The sequence below is a fragment of the Ahaetulla prasina genome, chromosome 1 (assembly GCF_028640845.1).
Source record: "Ahaetulla prasina isolate Xishuangbanna chromosome 1, ASM2864084v1, whole genome shotgun sequence".
NCBI classification, from domain to species: Eukaryota; Metazoa; Chordata; class Lepidosauria; order Squamata; family Colubridae; genus Ahaetulla; species Ahaetulla prasina.
In genome coordinates, this window is record NC_080539.1 from 320,748,232 (window position 1) to 320,765,906 (window position 17,675).

The following is a 17,675-nucleotide window of genomic DNA, read 5'->3' on the forward strand; positions in this document are numbered from 1 at the left end:
AATAATAATAATAAATAATATTAACCAAGGCCATCCTGAGGGGCATCAATTATTATACACTTTTATCAACAAATGATCATCCCTGAAATAATAGAGCAAACTATCGTAACTATAAATGACTCACATTTAAAACCTATAATATACACTTCTTACATCCCAGAGAGTTTTTTAATTCTTGTCCAGTTATTGCTACCAGACCAGAGCCAGCATGTTTTCTCTTGGACTCTTCACTTTAAGAAATTCATAGCTGTTGTTGATCTGAAGATCAATGAACTATTCTAAATTACAAGAATTGCTGTTATCTTTCATAACTATGACCAGATTCTTTTAAAGCTCAAAAATGCCATTCGTGATAGACAAAATGGAAATTATTCATATTCTACTAAAACATTAACATAACCTCCAATAAAATCTATATAGGAATTCCTAATGATCAATGATCAATGATAATAAAATTAATATTTGGACAATCATTTAGATATGAGCCAGCAGTGTGCAGCAGCTGCCAAAAAAGCCAACACAATTCTGGGCTGCATAAACAGAGGGATAGAATCAAGATCACGTGAAGTGTTAATACCACTTTATAATGCCTTGGTAAGGCCACACGTGGTTTCCTGCCTGGGCAGGGGGTTGGACTAGAAGACCTCCAAGGTCCCTTCCAACTCTGATATTATTATATATTATTATTAATATACATTCATTCTTAATTATTAATGTATATTTGTATCTCAATAAATTTGATTTTTCAGCTTCCAGCTTATTTTATCAGCTGTAAAAGTATTTTCTTTGACCATCTGAAGCTATACCTGTGATAAGTTGCTCAAGACGGACACGCTCATGGGCTGCATGCTGATCCACAAGTACAAGAAGATTTCCATCTACAGCCATAAAAACAGTGTCTTCATCATCTTAACACATAACACCAGTTCTAAATTTAACCTCATTTTATCCTCAGTTTGTGAGGTAGGCTAGAATGTAGGGCAGCAATTTTTTTCAAGTTTATATGAGCAGCTTTTCAAACAAATAAAAATTTGAATTAGAAATCTTTCAGTTTAGCTTCTTTCTTCCTTGGGGGAACAGAACAGTTGCAAGAAAATGTTTTAGAGCTCACCTAATTTTATTATTTCAAGTAAGACTGAACCCCTTGAATCAATATTACCTATGAAGTCGGATTATAAATATTGTTCTGCATTTCTTCATAGGCCACTGTGTTTTAGTTATTTTCCAATTAATATTGTACTGAATAGATACATATACATATAGGTGGTAGCAATTCAACAGTAGAATCTGTATAAATGAGTTGCTGGCAGTTAAGCAGAATAATCATTTAGTAAAGCACCTTTATTAGATGTTCCAGTTTTATTTTTTAAAAACTATTCAATAAGTAACTTGGGATGATTTAAAAGGGTTAAGAAACAACACACCCAATTTTGTTTAATTAATTTTTTCTCACAGTTATGGAATTATCTCATGTATAAATAAGTTTTACAAAAAGTTTTAAATTTTACAGAAAGTTTTAAAAAGTTTTTTTAATAAGAAGAAATTGCATTTTTACCTGCATGTTCATTCTCATCTTCCCTAGTATTGATTAAACATGCAATAAATTTATTGTCCACTTGATTAAGGACCTATAAATTATTAAAAAATAATAACAGTGTTTTAAAAAAACAGAATAATTCTAGAACATAAATGAAAAGATGTGTTTTGTTAGATTTTGACATTGTTAACATGGATCTGTAAATAATTATTTGCTAACATTAGCACTATTTTATCACAGATTGTTACAACCCAGAATAAATGGATACTGTACATCTTGCAACTATCTTGCAAGTGATAGTTGCAATGCTGCTATTTACAAATTTACCTGCAGAGAATCAATCATCTTTTTAGTGAACCGATAAGGATAGAGGATGTTATGTATTTTCACAGCAAGGGTATCTGCCTGTTCACTGCTAACATCTAGAGCAACCTGTAAGAGAAATAATCACTTCTTAGAATTGTTACTAGAAAAGCAAATGGCAGACTAAAAAGATCACATCCCCACTTGATTATCAGCATATCTGATATGGATATAAAGAACGAATAAAACTATAGTATACTATGTTGTAATTAGGTATCATTCTACAAACAGATTGCAGAAATTCTCAATTGCTTTTGAGGGTCAGAATTAATTATCCTTAATAATAATCCAATTATCCTGGCTCAAGCCAATGGTGATGATCATAATTTATTCTAGAGTCTGATTTGGGAAACAAGGTCTACTCTTGTGGGAATATTCTCCCTGTAACAATTTAAAAAATAACTTCCCTCTGAGAAGTAAATGTTTCCTTTTTTTAATGTAAAGCTGGTTGGGACTCAGCAGCTACAATTTTGCTAAACCTCTCTTTTTCCCATCTGTGTGCTCAACAATTCAAAAAAGGAAAATAAACAGATCCAGGAAACTACAGACCTATCAGCCTAACCTCAATACCAGGGAAGATTCTGGAAAAGATAATCAAGCAACGAATCACCGAACACCTAGAAGCAAACAAAGTAATAACCAAAAGCCAACATGGGTTTGTCAAAAACAGATCATGCTAGACTAATCTTATTGCATTCTTTGACAAAGTGACAAAATTAGTGTACCAGAGGAATGCTGTCGATATAATTTACTTGGACTTCAGTAAAGCATTTGATAAAATAGACCATAACTTACTACTAGATAAAGTGTTGCTGTTGGTCTGCAACAATTATTTGTTGTCCTAGGTTCCCTGTTAATGTTGTCCTGGGTTCCCGCAGGAACGGGTCTCAGCCCTCGCTGAGACAATTTAGTGGGTCCTCGCAAGGACGAAAGAAGCCAAATAAAAGACACCACACCAAAAGCTTTTCAGGTTGAGAGAGCACGAAGAAAGGGTTGTAGAAAAAGCTTCCCTTCCGATCGCAACAGTCTCTTTTATTATGCAGTTTTAGCAGGGAGGGGTAACTACAGCAATGAGGGAATTAACATATAGAAACTTAGCTATACCAATCAGCAAGCGTTTAGAGTATACGTATTAGCAAAATACCACGTGTTTTTCAGGAAATCATGCGTTTTACCTGAATAGAAACTCAACTTAAGGAATGCAAAACTAGAAGCTTATCTCAGGGAAGGCGAGGGGCCTCAGGGGAAACAGAACTATGCATCTAACTCAGAGAAGGTTAGGGGCCCAATTCAGGGAGAGCTGCAGGTCAAATCAAGTTCTCCTGGCTGTGAGGCCTAAGAAAACCTGAACCAATGATATATCCATATGTCCTCTGTTTTTATTTTTTAAGATGGGTAAATGATATATCCATATGTCCTCTGTTTTTATTTTTTAAGATGGGTAATATTCTTCTAAAGCTATGACATCCCCAGTGGATCCCCCCTCCGGGAGAGCCCGCAGGGAGTCAGTACACTTTTCCAAAGGAATGGTTCCCGATTCAGAGTCTTCATCAGCCTCAGAGGCTAATTCTAAAAGAGGTTGTTTATATTCATTTTCAACAGTGTTCCTTAGCAAGAGGACATCATCTCCAATACTGTTAAGTCTTTGTTTCAAGAATGCTAGAACTCTCCCCATGACACATGGGCCAATTGTACATGCAAGGAGCAACAAAATCAGAGGACCAGCTAGGGCAGAGAGGAGGGTGGTCAACCAGGGAGAGAGATTAAACATTCCCTGATACCACGTGTGGGATTGAGAACGCTCTTTTTCTCTATCTTTCAATCTGCAGTTGATAGAGTAGTGTGTATTATAGTCCACCCTCCAGTGTCAAGTCCTAGCCTTTCTTTGGACAAGTATATTGTGCAGGAAGTATAGGCATCCGAGGAGGCATTGATACAATAGTGAGAAAAGTTAGAGGGTACATACCCAAGGCAACAACCTTGACCTTCAATTGAGGATACCGTTATAGAAGAGTTAGACCACCTACAACCGGTATCTGAGGTGCTATTGGTAAAAGGTAGGGCGGAACCTATGGCCTCATAAAAAGGGGGTTGAGAAGACAGACACAGCCAACATCTACTATCATTGTTAGGAAAAGTACGGGCTGCTACAAGGGCATCATGTGCAGAGGAGACCAGGGACACCAATGGATTGTTGCTTTTAATCAAGGGCTGTAAAAAGGGCGAATTGACTTGTTTGTTTGGGCCCACAGGTGGGGATGTTTCTAAGGACATGGTAAGACGAATTATGAATATATTTCCTGGATGTCTGTAATCGGAATTATCTCTCGACCTTCCCCCCCATCTTTTCCCTTTAAGCCATTCAGTAATCGGAAGATTCCTTCCATGAGATGTAAAAGTAACAGTCATAGGATTGAGGCGAACGCCGCAGCAGGCCCAATTGGAGCAGGAATTCCAAGGCAAATTGTTATCAGGGCCTAGTACAGCTTTGATATAGTCAGTAGTATAGGGAGCAGTCCACCAAATCTTTCCGGTTGACACACATTGCCAGGACTTGCAATACCAATCAGAGATGGTCCCACATTCATCTAGGTGGGAGAGATCAGTAAGATGTCCTGGGCAGATATACAGGCCTGGACCAATTGACCAGACGTCCCGAGGGGAAGGATTACATTTTGTTTTATGTTTAAATCCATGGGCGCCGACCAGCATTTCAGCAAAGTCAAAGTAGAGTGCAGGAAACCAAGGCCACAGAGTTCGATTAGAGATGGAATGAAGGACGCTTCCTTGGAAGTCCAAAATAGTCCAAGTATAATTCGCGGGACGATGCAGGTTCTGCTGTGCTCCGGATAAGGAGCGCTGCAAACGGAGAGCTGCAGAGGTAGAAACGTGGGAATAGGGCAAGGAGCGAGATACGCCAGGGGAAAAATGGGCAGCAGAGAGAAGGGAAATTTTCATGTCAAAAGATCTTTCTTGTTTTGGGAAAAACAGGGAGCATGCATAAGTGCTGTAGTCTTCAGATGAGATGTTAAAAATTAACAGAGAAGTGGAACAGGGAGAAGATATAATGTAAGTATTGTTAGAGGGATGGATTGGATATCCATTCTTTAGCCATGTCCACTGAGCTGGATGCAGCAAGGGATGGCGTTGTCTGCAAACAAGTTCCGCACGACCCCCAAGAGGGGTTAGTATTCTACAATGAGGAACTCTTATATAAGCACTTAAACGTTCAAGGAAAGTACATTTAGGAAGAGAGGAAGAGGCATTACGGACAGAAGAGGCAAGAGAGATCAGGGATAGAATCAGAAGGATCTTCATCTTTCTTTTTTGGTTGATTGAGATGACAGGGGCGAACACAGCGAGCCGGAACCCACAGGACTCGATCAGGCAATTGAACTGCAGCGTAGCCTTTTCCCCAGGTAATCAATTGAGCTGGACCTTTCCAAGCTGGATCCGGAAGATGCCTATAATATACCAGAGGACGAGAAGAGGGGAGGGGAGGAGCGGAAAACTGTCTCGAGGCGGCAGTGGAGGCAGGAGATCCGGTTAGATTAAGAAAATTCAATGAATACAAGCAAACATTTAATACATTTTGCAACGCCGGGAGTGTCGGGGGGCTGATGCCTTTTGACCCCAAGTGTCTGTCCAAGGCCTGTTTAAGAGTAATGGCCTGGCCCTGGCTATTGAAAGGAATGCCGAATTTATGGATTATTGACCAGCGATGGCAAAATTGTGCAAAGGCAGAGCTCGTATAGGCTGGTCCATTGTCAGTTTTTAGAGTTTTTGGACATCCCAACGTTACGAAAGTCCGAATACAATGATTAATTACTTGTTTTGCGGTTTCACCCCTTTGCAAGGTTGCCATGATGAAACCTGAATATGTATAAAGGATGGATATTGAGTTACATCCATTTGCCAAATTTGACAGGCCACTGTTCCTCTGGGGTTGACCCCCATCGGAAGAGAGTTACCTTGGCGGCTGCAAGTAGGGCATTGATGTATGATCAGATGCCTCAGCAGCCGTGAAGCCAAATTGTTTCATGAGCGCCTTTTTGTTTTGATGAAAATAGGAGTGACTGTCCCAAGGAGAGACAGGAGAAAGTGTCAAAAGAGAGGAGGCAGAGGCCGCAGCGTCTGCTACATAACAAAATAGGGATGTGTACGTTTGTCAAGAGAAGGGGACAAGTAAGATTGAAAAATAGTTTGTACTATTTGAGTAACATACTATGTGGAAGACAGAGAAAAAGACAATCAATCAATAAAAACCCAACTCCCACCCTTTTTATTCATGTGTGGAAGTTGGTCACTAACAAAATCCATGCTATCAAAAACTTCCAAAAACAAACCACATTCTTAGCAAAATCACCATCTGTCTTCTTCACATTCTGTAACCTTCTAACTTATCACATCCTATAACTTTCTAACTCATCTCTGAAATAGTTCCTAAAACAGGGCACACACATATTGTGCTGCTAAAAAAGAAAAAGAAACAATACAAACAGCAAATAAGGGGCACACTGAGTCAGATTCAAAAAAGAAAAACATGGCGGAAGCTTTAGGGTGAGTCTGTTTATGTGGAAAACCTGAGTGCATTTTCCAAAAAACAGATCTACGCTTAAAAAAAATGCATCCATACATAAGAAGATAGCCATGTGTCTGAAATGCTGTAGGGTTTCCTGCCTGGGCAGGGGGTTGGACTAGAAGACCTCCAAGGGTCCCTTCCAACTCTAATGATGTATGTGAACAGCTGCAAAAATACAAAGCTAAATGAAACATTTTTAGTCAACTCAGTGCTTTGAAAACATTTATAAAGGTATAGGTTTAATCAGGCAGGTTAAACCTCAAAAGGTTCCAGAAAAGATAAAAATTAAAAATTAAAAGCAAAATCAAAATTGTATGCATGATTAAAAATTAAAATCAAAAGTGTTTTCATGGTTAAAAGGTAGTTTTTACATAGCTCTTTGCAAAAGCAATGCTTCCAGAGAGCCTAATTGTCCCTCCCTTCTCAGACAAGAAAGAAGAGAGAGAAGAAAAAAAAAATGGAGTGGGGGTGAATGGTTCTCCCCCGTAGCCCGCCCTTTTCCCTGGCACAGCAAGGAACAAAAAGGGGGGGGGGTAGTTAAGATAAGCCAGAGGGCAGAGAAAAAAAGTTAAAAGTAACTCACTGGAAAGACATTCTCATGCATATGAAGAGAAAAAAAAATCCAAAAGTAACTCACTTGCTTGCAAAAGGAAAGAAAAATGTTTTATTTCTTTTCCAAAAGTACCTGGCTGCTTGCATACGGAATTTATGCAGACAGATACACACACACACACACACACACACACATGCAGAGACAATTTCTCACACATGCACACATTTCTTGCAAATCCAAAAAACAACACAGAAATTTCACACCTTCTCAATGAGTTTTGCACATACACACATTCCATGCAAATCAAGCATCACAATTATCTCTACAATTCTTATGCAGGTCTGAAAATGATCACATACATACATACACAAGCACACACATCATCAAACAACATTTACAGACCTGGGGAACTTGTCTGAGAAAACTCAGCAGTTTAAATCATGACTGTGATTGTGGATCCTTTTAAGTCATTTTTGATCTAAGTGACGTCTGCAAGTAAAATGAGGCATTCAAGGATCATGTGCCACTTGGGCAGAATTGTTACAGGGGCTCTTGGACTTTCATGGAAATAAGTTCCCAATGTTTCCCATGTAGTCGCTGTGAGCAAATTCTTTTCCAGATTGTGTCCAGATATAGAGAAGCAATTAAACCAAATCAGTTGCTGATCACCCATGGGGGAAAGGGAGGGGTGCTCTGGGGGAAGGGAGGCAGGCAGGGGAAAGGAGGCAGTTTTCAAAGCAGGGATGGAAGAAACAGGCATTTGGTACAATACGCTTTCTAGCTCAATATGCTTTGAAGGTTCAGAGTGGGGGGAAAGGGAGGAGGAGGGAAAGGAATGAGCAGACATAGGAGCTAAAGGAACGGAGAGTGAATGCCTGCCGTAGGAAGTAACAGCTTCTTTTAAATTTTTAAGCACCCGTACATTGATGTTGTCATGTATCGGCTGTCCCCCTCCCGCTGGATTGAAAGGGTAAGCCGATATCGGGGGTTCAGTTCTTAGAGAAAGAGAGGAAGAGGGACCAAGGCAGAAAGAGTTCCTGCAGCCGTGTCTGTATCCTCCGGCGGAGGGGGAGACGCTGCAGAAGGAGAAAGAGCTGTGTCTGCAGGGGGAGCAGAGGCAGCTACAGAGACAGAAGGAGACTAGAAAAGAGGTAAGAGATTTCTTAGAAAGAGGATAGACAGTGGTGCCATTAACTTTTTGCAAACAATTAGCCTTCTTCACCAGAGAGTAAAGCTCATTCCTATGCAATGATGAGACTTTCGAGTTCGAGGAGCCCATAACTTACGTGTGCACGTGTCGCGTCCCGGACGGGTAAGCTATGAGGGTGAAGGTGACGCACCGCTAGACAACGATCGCGCCTCTGGACAACACAACAGGTCAGGACGAGCCCCCAGATGTTGCTGTTGGTCTGCAACAATTATTTGTTGTCCTAGGTTCCCTGTTAATGTTGTCCTGGGTTCCCGCAGGAACGGGTCTCAGCCCTCGCTGAGACAATTTAGTGGGTCCTCGCAAGGACGAAAGAAGCCAAATAAAAGACACCACACCAAAAGCTTTTCAGGTTGAGAGAGCACGAAGAAAGGGTTGTAGAAAAAGCTTCCCTTCCGATCGCAACAGTCTCTTTTATTATGCAGTTTTAGCAGGGAGGGGTAACTACAGCAATGAGGGAATTAACATATAGAAACTTAGCTATACCAATCAGCAAGCGTTTAGAGTATACGTATTAGCAAAATACCACGTGTTTTTCAGGAAATCATGCGTTTTACCTGAATAGAAACTCAACTTAAGGAATGCAAAACTAGAAGCTTATCTCAGGGAAGGCGAGGGGCCTCAGGGGAAACAGAACTATGCATCTAACTCAGAGAAGGTTAGGGGCCCAATTCAGGGAGAGCTGCAGGTCAAATCAAGTTCTCCTGGCTGTGAGGCCTAAGAAAACCTGAACCAATGATATATCCATAATAAAGTAGAAAAATGTGGGTTAGACAGCACCACCACCAGATGGATTTGTAACTGGCTGAGCAACCGCACTCAACGTGTAGTCCTCAACGGAACTACATCCACATGGAGGAAAGTATGCAGTGGAGTACCCCAAGGCTCTGTTTTAGGCCCAGTACTCTTCAACATCTTCATCAATGATTTGGACGAAGGGATAGATGGGGAACTCATCAAATTTGCAGATGACACCAAGCTGGCAGGAATAGCCAACACTCCAGAAGATACTCAAGATACAGAAAGATCTTGACAGACTAGAACATTGGGCCCTATCTAACAAAATGAAATTCAACAGTGAAAAAAGTAAGGTCATTTAGGCCAAAAAAACAAAATGCACAGGTACCGTATATGTGGTACCTTGCTCAATAGTAGTAACTGTGAGAGGGATCTTGAAGTCCTAGTGGACAACCATTTAGATATGAGCCAGCAGTGTGCAGCAGCTGCCAAAAAAGCCAACACAGTTCTGGGCTGCATAAACAGAGGGATAGAATCAAGATCACGTGAAGTGTTAATACCACTTTATAATGCCTTGGTAAGGCCACACTTGGAATACTGCATTCAGTTTTGGTCGCCACGATGTAAAAAGGATGTTGAGACTCTAGAAAGAGTGCAGAGAAGAGCAACGAAGATGATTACGGGACCGGAGGCTAAAACATATGAAGAACGGTTGCAGGAACTCGGTATGCCTAGTTAAATGAAAAGAAGGACTAGGGGAGACATGATAGCAGTGTTCCAATATCTCAGGAGCTGCCACAAAGAAGAGGGAGTCAAACTATTCTCCAAAGCATCTGAGGGTAGAACAAGAAGCAATGGGTAGAAACTAATCAAGGAGAGAAGCAACCTAGAACTAAGGAGAAATTTCCTGACAGAACAATTAATAAGTGGAACGACTTGCCTGCAGAAGTTGCAAATGCTCCAACACTGGAAATTTTTAAGAAAATGTTGGATAGCCATTTGTCTGAAATGGTGTAGGGTTTCCTGCCTGGGCAGGGGGTTGGACTAGAAGATCTCCAAGGTCCCTTCCAACTCTGTTGTTATTATTATTATATAATTAAATCCCTCTAAGTCATAGTCATGCACAATCTGGAGAGTCAATGGTTCCTTGGTCTTTGCCACAGTCATTGGCTTCACTTTCATAGAGTCATCTTCAGTTCACCATTCCTTCTCAAAAATCACAATTTACTTGCCAATGATATGAAAATGCTTTGCCACTGCATTCTTCCAGGATATTTTTTCCCCTTGAATTCCCAGTTGAGCCTATAGCACTAGGATCTCTTGTTGGTCTCCCATTTAAATGCAGACCTTTTTTTTTAACTCAGCCAAATTCAGCCAGGAAGTTATATCTCTACAATATGTGCGTAGCCTTACAGAATTTTAGATTGATTGATAGATTAATAGCAGATCTCACTTACTCCCCCAGACTCATCCTACTTCCTCCCTATCTTTTAGTTAGTGTTGAATATTTATATTTTTATAGCATTTTATTTGTATTGTGTTAGGTTTTGTATAGTTTTGTCCTTTTAATACTGTAAGCTACCCAGTGTTACTTTGTGGTAAGATGGGTCATCAATAAATTAAATACAATAATTAATAAATAAATACTTCATGTTTGCCAATAAATTTAAATAAACAAATAAACAAATAACAAATAAATATATGCTACATAATACTACCTACCTCTGGACATTGAGCAAACACAGGATTGTCCCACTCTGAAAGTAGGCCCTGAAGAGATTCTTCTTGTGCAGCTAAGGGAAAAGATAACATGCAATCTTGAAATTATAAGAAGCGTGTGTTTGTGTGTGTCTGTATAAATTCCAAGTGAAAAGTCGGTGTATCCAAGAAAAAATTATGTCTGCTCTCAGGGATCTAGTACAATATGACATATATATATTTTTACAAAAACCTTACATTTTGTACTAAATACATTCTGAATCTTCCAATCTAGTGTACATTTTAGTATACAATACATGTACTCTGTTATTAAAAAATGTTAGCAATCACTGCTTCCTCTATTTCAACTGGAAACATACTAATAAAGTAGCAGAAAAACTGTTTAATATTTTGTCACTGATAAAGAGCTAAAAATTTAACCTGTTTCTAGAACAAAACAATTAAAGCAGACTGGATCATTCTTTTTCAAACCACTGACACTGTTTACTTAGAACTGAACATTTCACATTATCCACAATACTGCAGTCCCAAAGGTGCTTTTTCAGGAGACAACTGGACTTTCTTGTTTTTTCTTTGAAGACATTTCACTTCTCATCCAAGAAGCCTTTTCAGCTCTCACAGGATGCTATGGAATGAAGGATATATATTCCTTGCAGACAGCTGGTCATTTGCGTCCTTTTAGAGAGCCGTTGATGCACTTGGAGGTTTATTTGTGTCCTCAGGGTCACCTGAGTAGTGCTAATGGTTCCTGTAGTCTGCAGTTTTTCTGGAAATCCATCTTCCCACACCATTTGAAGGGTGTTCATCCCAAATTGCATAGCTAAAAGTCTGTAGAGTTTCTCAGTCATCCAGATCAAAGAAAAAACAAGAAAGTCCAATTGCCTCCTGGGAAAACACCTTTGGGACAAACATGACCTGGATGACTGAGAATCTCTACAGATACAATACTGCAGGTGACTTTGAATTTAGAAAAGCTATTTCCAGTTCTACATATCAGGTGATTCAAACACATTTAACTGTTAATAGAGCTCAAATTGCACCAAGTTTCTGTTGGGACAGTCTTAGAATTAGTATTTTATGCCCTGGTAAACTTGGCCTACCTCTGTAATCCTGACTTTCCAAACTCCTCTCTTTCTGTGCTTTTGGAAGGAAGGGCACAATAACTTCACTTCGAAAGGGATGGCACCTGCACTGAAACCCTAAATATTTAATAGGTTACTTCGATATGTACTCTTATAATTACCCTTGTATATGCTTCTGCATGTTATTACAATCCCCAATCATAATTTTTGATAAAGTAATCTGTACTGTGATTGAAGAAGAAATGACAAATCAATTTGCTGGAAGCTTATTGTTTTAAACAATTCTTAAGTACAGAATGAAGCCACATGATTCAAGAGGAAATCATTGTCTTCATTGCTAATTGGGCAATCAAATTTACAAGAATTTTATAAATCCATTTAACATTTCTACCCATATACAGGTAGTCCTCAACTTACAATAATTCATTTAGTAACTGTTCAAAGTTACAACGGCACTGAAAAAAGTGACTTACGATCATCTTTCACATTTATGACCGTTGCCTCATGATCATGTGATCAAAATTCGGACACTTTGCAACTAGCATGTATTTATGATAGCTGTGGTGCTCCATGGTCATGTGATGACCTTTTGTGACCTTTGGATAAGCAAAGCCAATGGGGAAGCCAGATTCACTTAACAACTGTGTGACTAACTTAACAATTGCAGTGATTCACATAACGGTGGTGGCAAGGAAGGTTGTAAAAATTGGGCAAGACTCACTTAACTGTTCTGCTTAGTATGAGAAATTTGGGGTTCCATTGTGGTAAGTTGAGAATATATATACCGGTATATATGTTAAGTGACATAGAGATGAGCAAGATTAAAAAGGCAATAAGAGGAATTCTTCACCCTCATTTATATTGAATTAAATATGATGTAGTCTCATTGATTGATTGATTGATTGATTGATTTGCACATCTATTCCACTGCAATCTGCCAGCTCTCAGTAGCTTAGACAATATAAGAAATTATTAAAACATTCATAGTACATTTAAAATTACTACTAAATAAATCTGAAAATCCATTAATAATATATCACAAGACTAGTAAAAATAAAAGTATAAATGACACACTACATATGATTTCTTCTTCAATGCTTCTCTTATTTTTCACCTAGTCCTAGGCTAATCGGCCATTTATAAAATAAGCTATCAACTGACTTATCTGCTGTCTCCTAATTTAATTGTTTATGTCTGCTCTTTCCTCTGTTCCTTTCCTAGCCTTTCCATAATCTCTCACAGTGTATTGGAGAAATATTACTCTGAATTATTAAGATTTAACTCCTGATACAGCCATTCTCTCCATAATGCAATGAAACAGTCGTACACCATGTACTTACCATTCTCTATGACATTTACAGCTATTGTGCTTAGATCCTGAGTACAAGCTACCGAAGTTTCTTCATGAGGAGCTCTATAGGAACTCAGCCCACTCATTTTGTTGATGAATACCATTCTGCCCAATGACGCATCAAACTTATAAAACCACTCAGAGGGACTTAATTTTGGTTTCTCATTCACACTTGAATCATCTGTGTTCTTTTCCATATTTCCAGGCACGTTTCCACTTTGAAACTCATTACATTTCACAGTTTGCTTTGTAAATTCACCCATAATGCTTGTGTCTTCACAAGAACTGTCAGTATCCACTTTGTTACACAGAACTGAGTGTCTGTCTTGGGAGATTGTGTATTCTCCATCAGAGTCAATGAAACAATGACTGACAGTTCCTTCCACATCTGCTCTTGCACTCAACGTTCCCATGGAATTACCTTGTTTATCAGAGGCTGAAGCAAAACAATTACTTTCTTCCTCTTCCTCTCTTATGGAAAGACAAAATTGAGATTTTTTATGGGTACTTTGCAAATGAGTACTTCTAGATGTGAGATGCTTTATACTTTTATCTTTGGGGTCTGAACACACTTCAGTTTGAACTGAAGATTTCTCTATGGGTTGCGTACTTATAACATCCTTATCATATTCTTTCATTCTTGACACTTTAGAGGCGAGTGTCCTTGTGCAATTAGATCCAGATAGAGATTTTCTTACTTTTTGAGAATATTCTGTAATGGTATTTGTACTAAAAGCTTTTTTGATTGCCAGATTTTCTTCTGGGGAATGTTGAGACTTTTCTAAGGGAATGAAGCAATTACAGTCATTATTATTAGACTCAATATATACTTTTGTAGGCGTTTCACAAATATTCTGTAGATCTGTTCTATCACCAGCCACAGATCTGGAACAGACTGGTGCTTCATCACTATTTCTTATTTCTGTATCTTTTATTGATGCATTCCTTTTTAAATTCCCATAATATTTTCTGAACCTATCTAGTGATCCCAGTTTTGAATGGCAACTTAATTTTGTTGAATCACAATATTGAACCCTAATAGAAATGTCATCTATTTGCCTACTGCTGTTTATATCATCTAGATGATTAACTGAATCTGCAGGCACCACAGGTATATATCCTTTCACTTGCGGTATTACAGAATGCACTGTACTATCTGCAGGAAGTGAGGCTGATGTACTCTTTTTCTTAAGCCATTCCTTTGTATTTCCTGTATGTATGATATTGGTTTTTGTCATATATTCTAGAGAACTTGGAATCTGCTCTGAAAATTCTAGCTGTTTTTCAAAGATATCCTTGGCACTTACTGGACCCAGTTTAGCCTGTCTGTTTAATAAATTACTAGATTCTGTTGTTTTATATGATGGTTGATTTTGAGGTAAATATGCTGTAATGTTTTCAGAACCCAAAGAATCTTGTTCTATCATCAATCCTCTAGCAATATTTAACTCAATAAAGGATTCTCTGCTCTTTTTTTCCAACTTGCATTTTCCCATCATGCTATGTCCAAAAATATATTTACTTTTAAATTCATCAATATGTTTTTCAATTTCAGTACATCCCACAGTATCTAAAGGGCTTCTTTCCTGGATTCCTGCATCTTCTTGTTGACTATTTGCATCTTTCTTCCCATGGTTCTCAGTACAAAGCAAAGTATCAGAATGCTGGTCTGTTTCTGAAATCTTGTCTTGGATGCCAAGTTCTTCTGGGCTTTTGGAACTCATAACATCAATGTGTAGTTCTGACTCTTCAGGGAATTTATTGGATTTTAGAAAATCAGAAATAGTATCATTTTTATTGGGCAGAAGATACCTATCTTTACTACTTCTCAATTCATGAACAGTTTCAAAACCAGCTACATCTGAGTAAACACCTACTTCTTTCACATTGTTAATAGGTTGTATATTATCTGCTACCTTCTTTGTCAGACTTACTTTCCTTCTGACAGATTTTGACTGCAGATTAAACGTTTCATAAGATTCTACAATATTATCACAAGCTGACTTAAAGCTCTCCTGAATATCCTTCTCTTTGGGGAGGGAAGACTGTAAAGCTATTGTGTTACCCAAACAAAAATCATTACTTTCATTAAAGTCTGTAGTAGCTTCACTATACAACTCAATAAATAGATGTTCTTGCTTTAAAAATGCCTTTACTCCTTCTTCAAGGCAGGTTAGGAGAACATTCCATCTGCGAAATTCTATTAAAGTTTTTGCAGGTTCCAAACATATATCATATTCATCATGCTGACATTTCACATTGATAATAAACATACCATGGAGTTCTGAGCCAGAACGATAGTGGACAGGACTTGAGAGCAAAGATCCAGTTTTTGTTTTACATATAACACTCTGTTTCCTCAATAGAAAATCAATAAGCTTATGCAATTTTGTTTTTAATATCAATCTATTATTTACATACAAAAACTGAATATTCTTATTGTAATGTCCTTCTGAACTGATAAAGCCCATTATTTCAAATCCTCCAGACCTATAGTTTATTTCCCGTAATTTCTGAGATTTACCTAGACCATAAATCTGAGAAAAACGTGTGCGCATATCTTTTGTTTTGGGTAGCTGAAGCACCATTGAACAGGAAGCTTCATTCCGTAAAGAAAAAGAGACAGATGGATGAACAAGTGAAAGAGCTTCTACTTTATGCCTCAGTCTCTCAAATTCCAGTGTGAAATCCATGCACTTTCTCCTCACAGGAAACTGATGGTATAAATTGTATACAGTCACTGTTGTTCCAAGACTTGGCCTATTCAGTTCTGCTTCTGAGACTTCAAGACCTTTTCCATTGTGAAACAGTTTCAAGAAGGTTTTTGGTATCCTAGTTGTCCTGGATGATATTTCCAATATACTGGCCATACTTGCAATACTTGCCAAAGCCTCTCCACGGAAGCCATAAAACTTCAAATTTTCTAAGTCTTCCAATGAATAACATTTACTAGTAAAGTATCTATTGCCTACTTTATTGAGGTCTTCTCTTTCCATCCCACAGCCATTGTCTACCACCTGGATCTTAAAGGTTTCCAAATCCACTCTAATAGCAATACATGTAGCTTTTGCATCTACGCTATTAAGGATAAGCTCCTCAACACAATGTCCGACTGAGTTAATGGCCACTCCAGAGCGTAAACTGGTTTGTACTTCTTCAGGCAAGCATTTGATCATTGTGAGAGAAAAGATTGTTGAAGTCTGGATCTATTGGTTATGCATTGCCACCTGCCTTTTCTGTAAATGTCCTGTTAAAAAAACAGAATCCAAATATCTTTTAATTTTTTAGCCAGATATTTTACAAATCCCTTAATATTTTCCAGAGTGCATGCTCATTTTGTATTTTATTTAACAAAATCCAGTTCAATTTAGACTTTTTTTCTTTCATTTAAGTTCAATCTAGATATGTTTAGTTAAGACTGCTTTTATTTAAAATTGCATGCAGGAACTATTAGCCGTGATGTTAAAATTGCTTTTCCCTGTGCTCGCCACCTAAAATGACTTTTTTCAGTCAAATCCTAATTCTCAGTTCCCATGAATAACTGATCAGCTGAGTAGAGGAGAAACTGGACAATTTATTTCTAAACTATAACATGGAAAATATTAGGAAAATGACTATTATGAGGTAACTTGCTGTTCTTTGATTAATGCAATTGCAATTTTTGCTGTGATAACGTATTATATTTACAAGTTAGTTGGCTCTCATTTTTGGCTTCTATTTGTATTGAAATTTAGCCTGTCACACATTGACCTAAGCGCTCTCACAGGATTGTTGTGAAGATTAAAATATGCTAAATCCCTTCTACATACACCAATTGGTTGGAATATTCGACAAGTGGAAAGTAAGATGTAAAATAAGTAAAAGGACCTTGCAATGCACATTTCGATAATGCTGCACTACTGAGACTATTTTAGCAATGGACAATAATGAAATCGGAAGAAGTCCCACCTTTCTGCCGGATTTAAGGAGGAACTTTGGGCTTCAAGATGACTGACGACATGCGAGAAAGAGGGAGGAGGTAGCGCCGTCCACATCAAACAGTTTCTGGAGATCTGTCGTTAATTCCGTTTTCTTCCCACCGCCTCTCCGTTGAAGTAATTACAGGATCTATCTCCTTTCTTTCATCCCAGGCGTAACCAGAACAGCCCCGTTTCTCTTCCGTGTGGTTTTTCCCGCCGGACAAAATCACCTCAGTGGGACCCGACTCAACTCTCATTTTCCACCCCTTCAGTTAGCTTTATTGTCAATCACCTGAAAGCAGGTCGGTGCTGAGAAAGAAATAGGGCCTTCTCAAAATGCCTCATATGAGAACTTCAGTTCCCAGCGTACACCGAAATATTGCAATGCATTCTGGGAGTTGTGGTATTTTTGTGATCTTTATTTACAAGACGGATCAAGTTTTCTGTTCGCTCCTCCAAATTACTGTATAATATAAATCCGAACTTGCTTCTGATCAGCGCTAGATCTCCTATAATCAACTATTCCTGAAGAATCTTTCCGCAATTAAACAGCTGCAGAATTAAAAAATCTTGAGCAATGGGAC

At 38.4% G+C, this 17,675-nt stretch overlaps 1 protein-coding gene across 3 annotated transcripts in view; it reads right to left on the minus strand.

The window, feature by feature from the left end:
• The window catches only part of MLH3 (mutL homolog 3), a 24,480-nt gene extending 7,032 nt beyond the window's left edge, over nt 1-17,448 (minus strand). The window contains exons 1-8 of one of the 3 annotated variants that reach the window (XR_009152622.1): nt 17,081-17,448; nt 13,122-16,379; nt 11,800-11,898; nt 10,703-10,773; nt 1,865-1,969; nt 1,556-1,628; nt 807-878; nt 125-278 (exon numbers count right to left, since the gene is read on the minus strand). Coding sequence is in view for 2 of the 3 variants with exons in the window: in XM_058162369.1 (XP_058018352.1) it covers nt 807-878; nt 1,556-1,628; nt 1,865-1,969; nt 10,703-10,773; nt 11,800-11,898; nt 13,122-16,308 (3,607 nt within the window). In the remaining variant the exon portion in view is untranslated. The remainder of the gene's footprint in view (nt 1-124; nt 279-806; nt 879-1,555; nt 1,629-1,864; nt 1,970-10,702; nt 10,774-11,799; nt 11,899-13,121; nt 16,380-17,080) is intronic. The other 2 variants (XM_058162369.1, XM_058162370.1) reach the window with 2 other exon arrangements.
• Nucleotides 17,449-17,675: the final 227 nt, after the last annotated feature.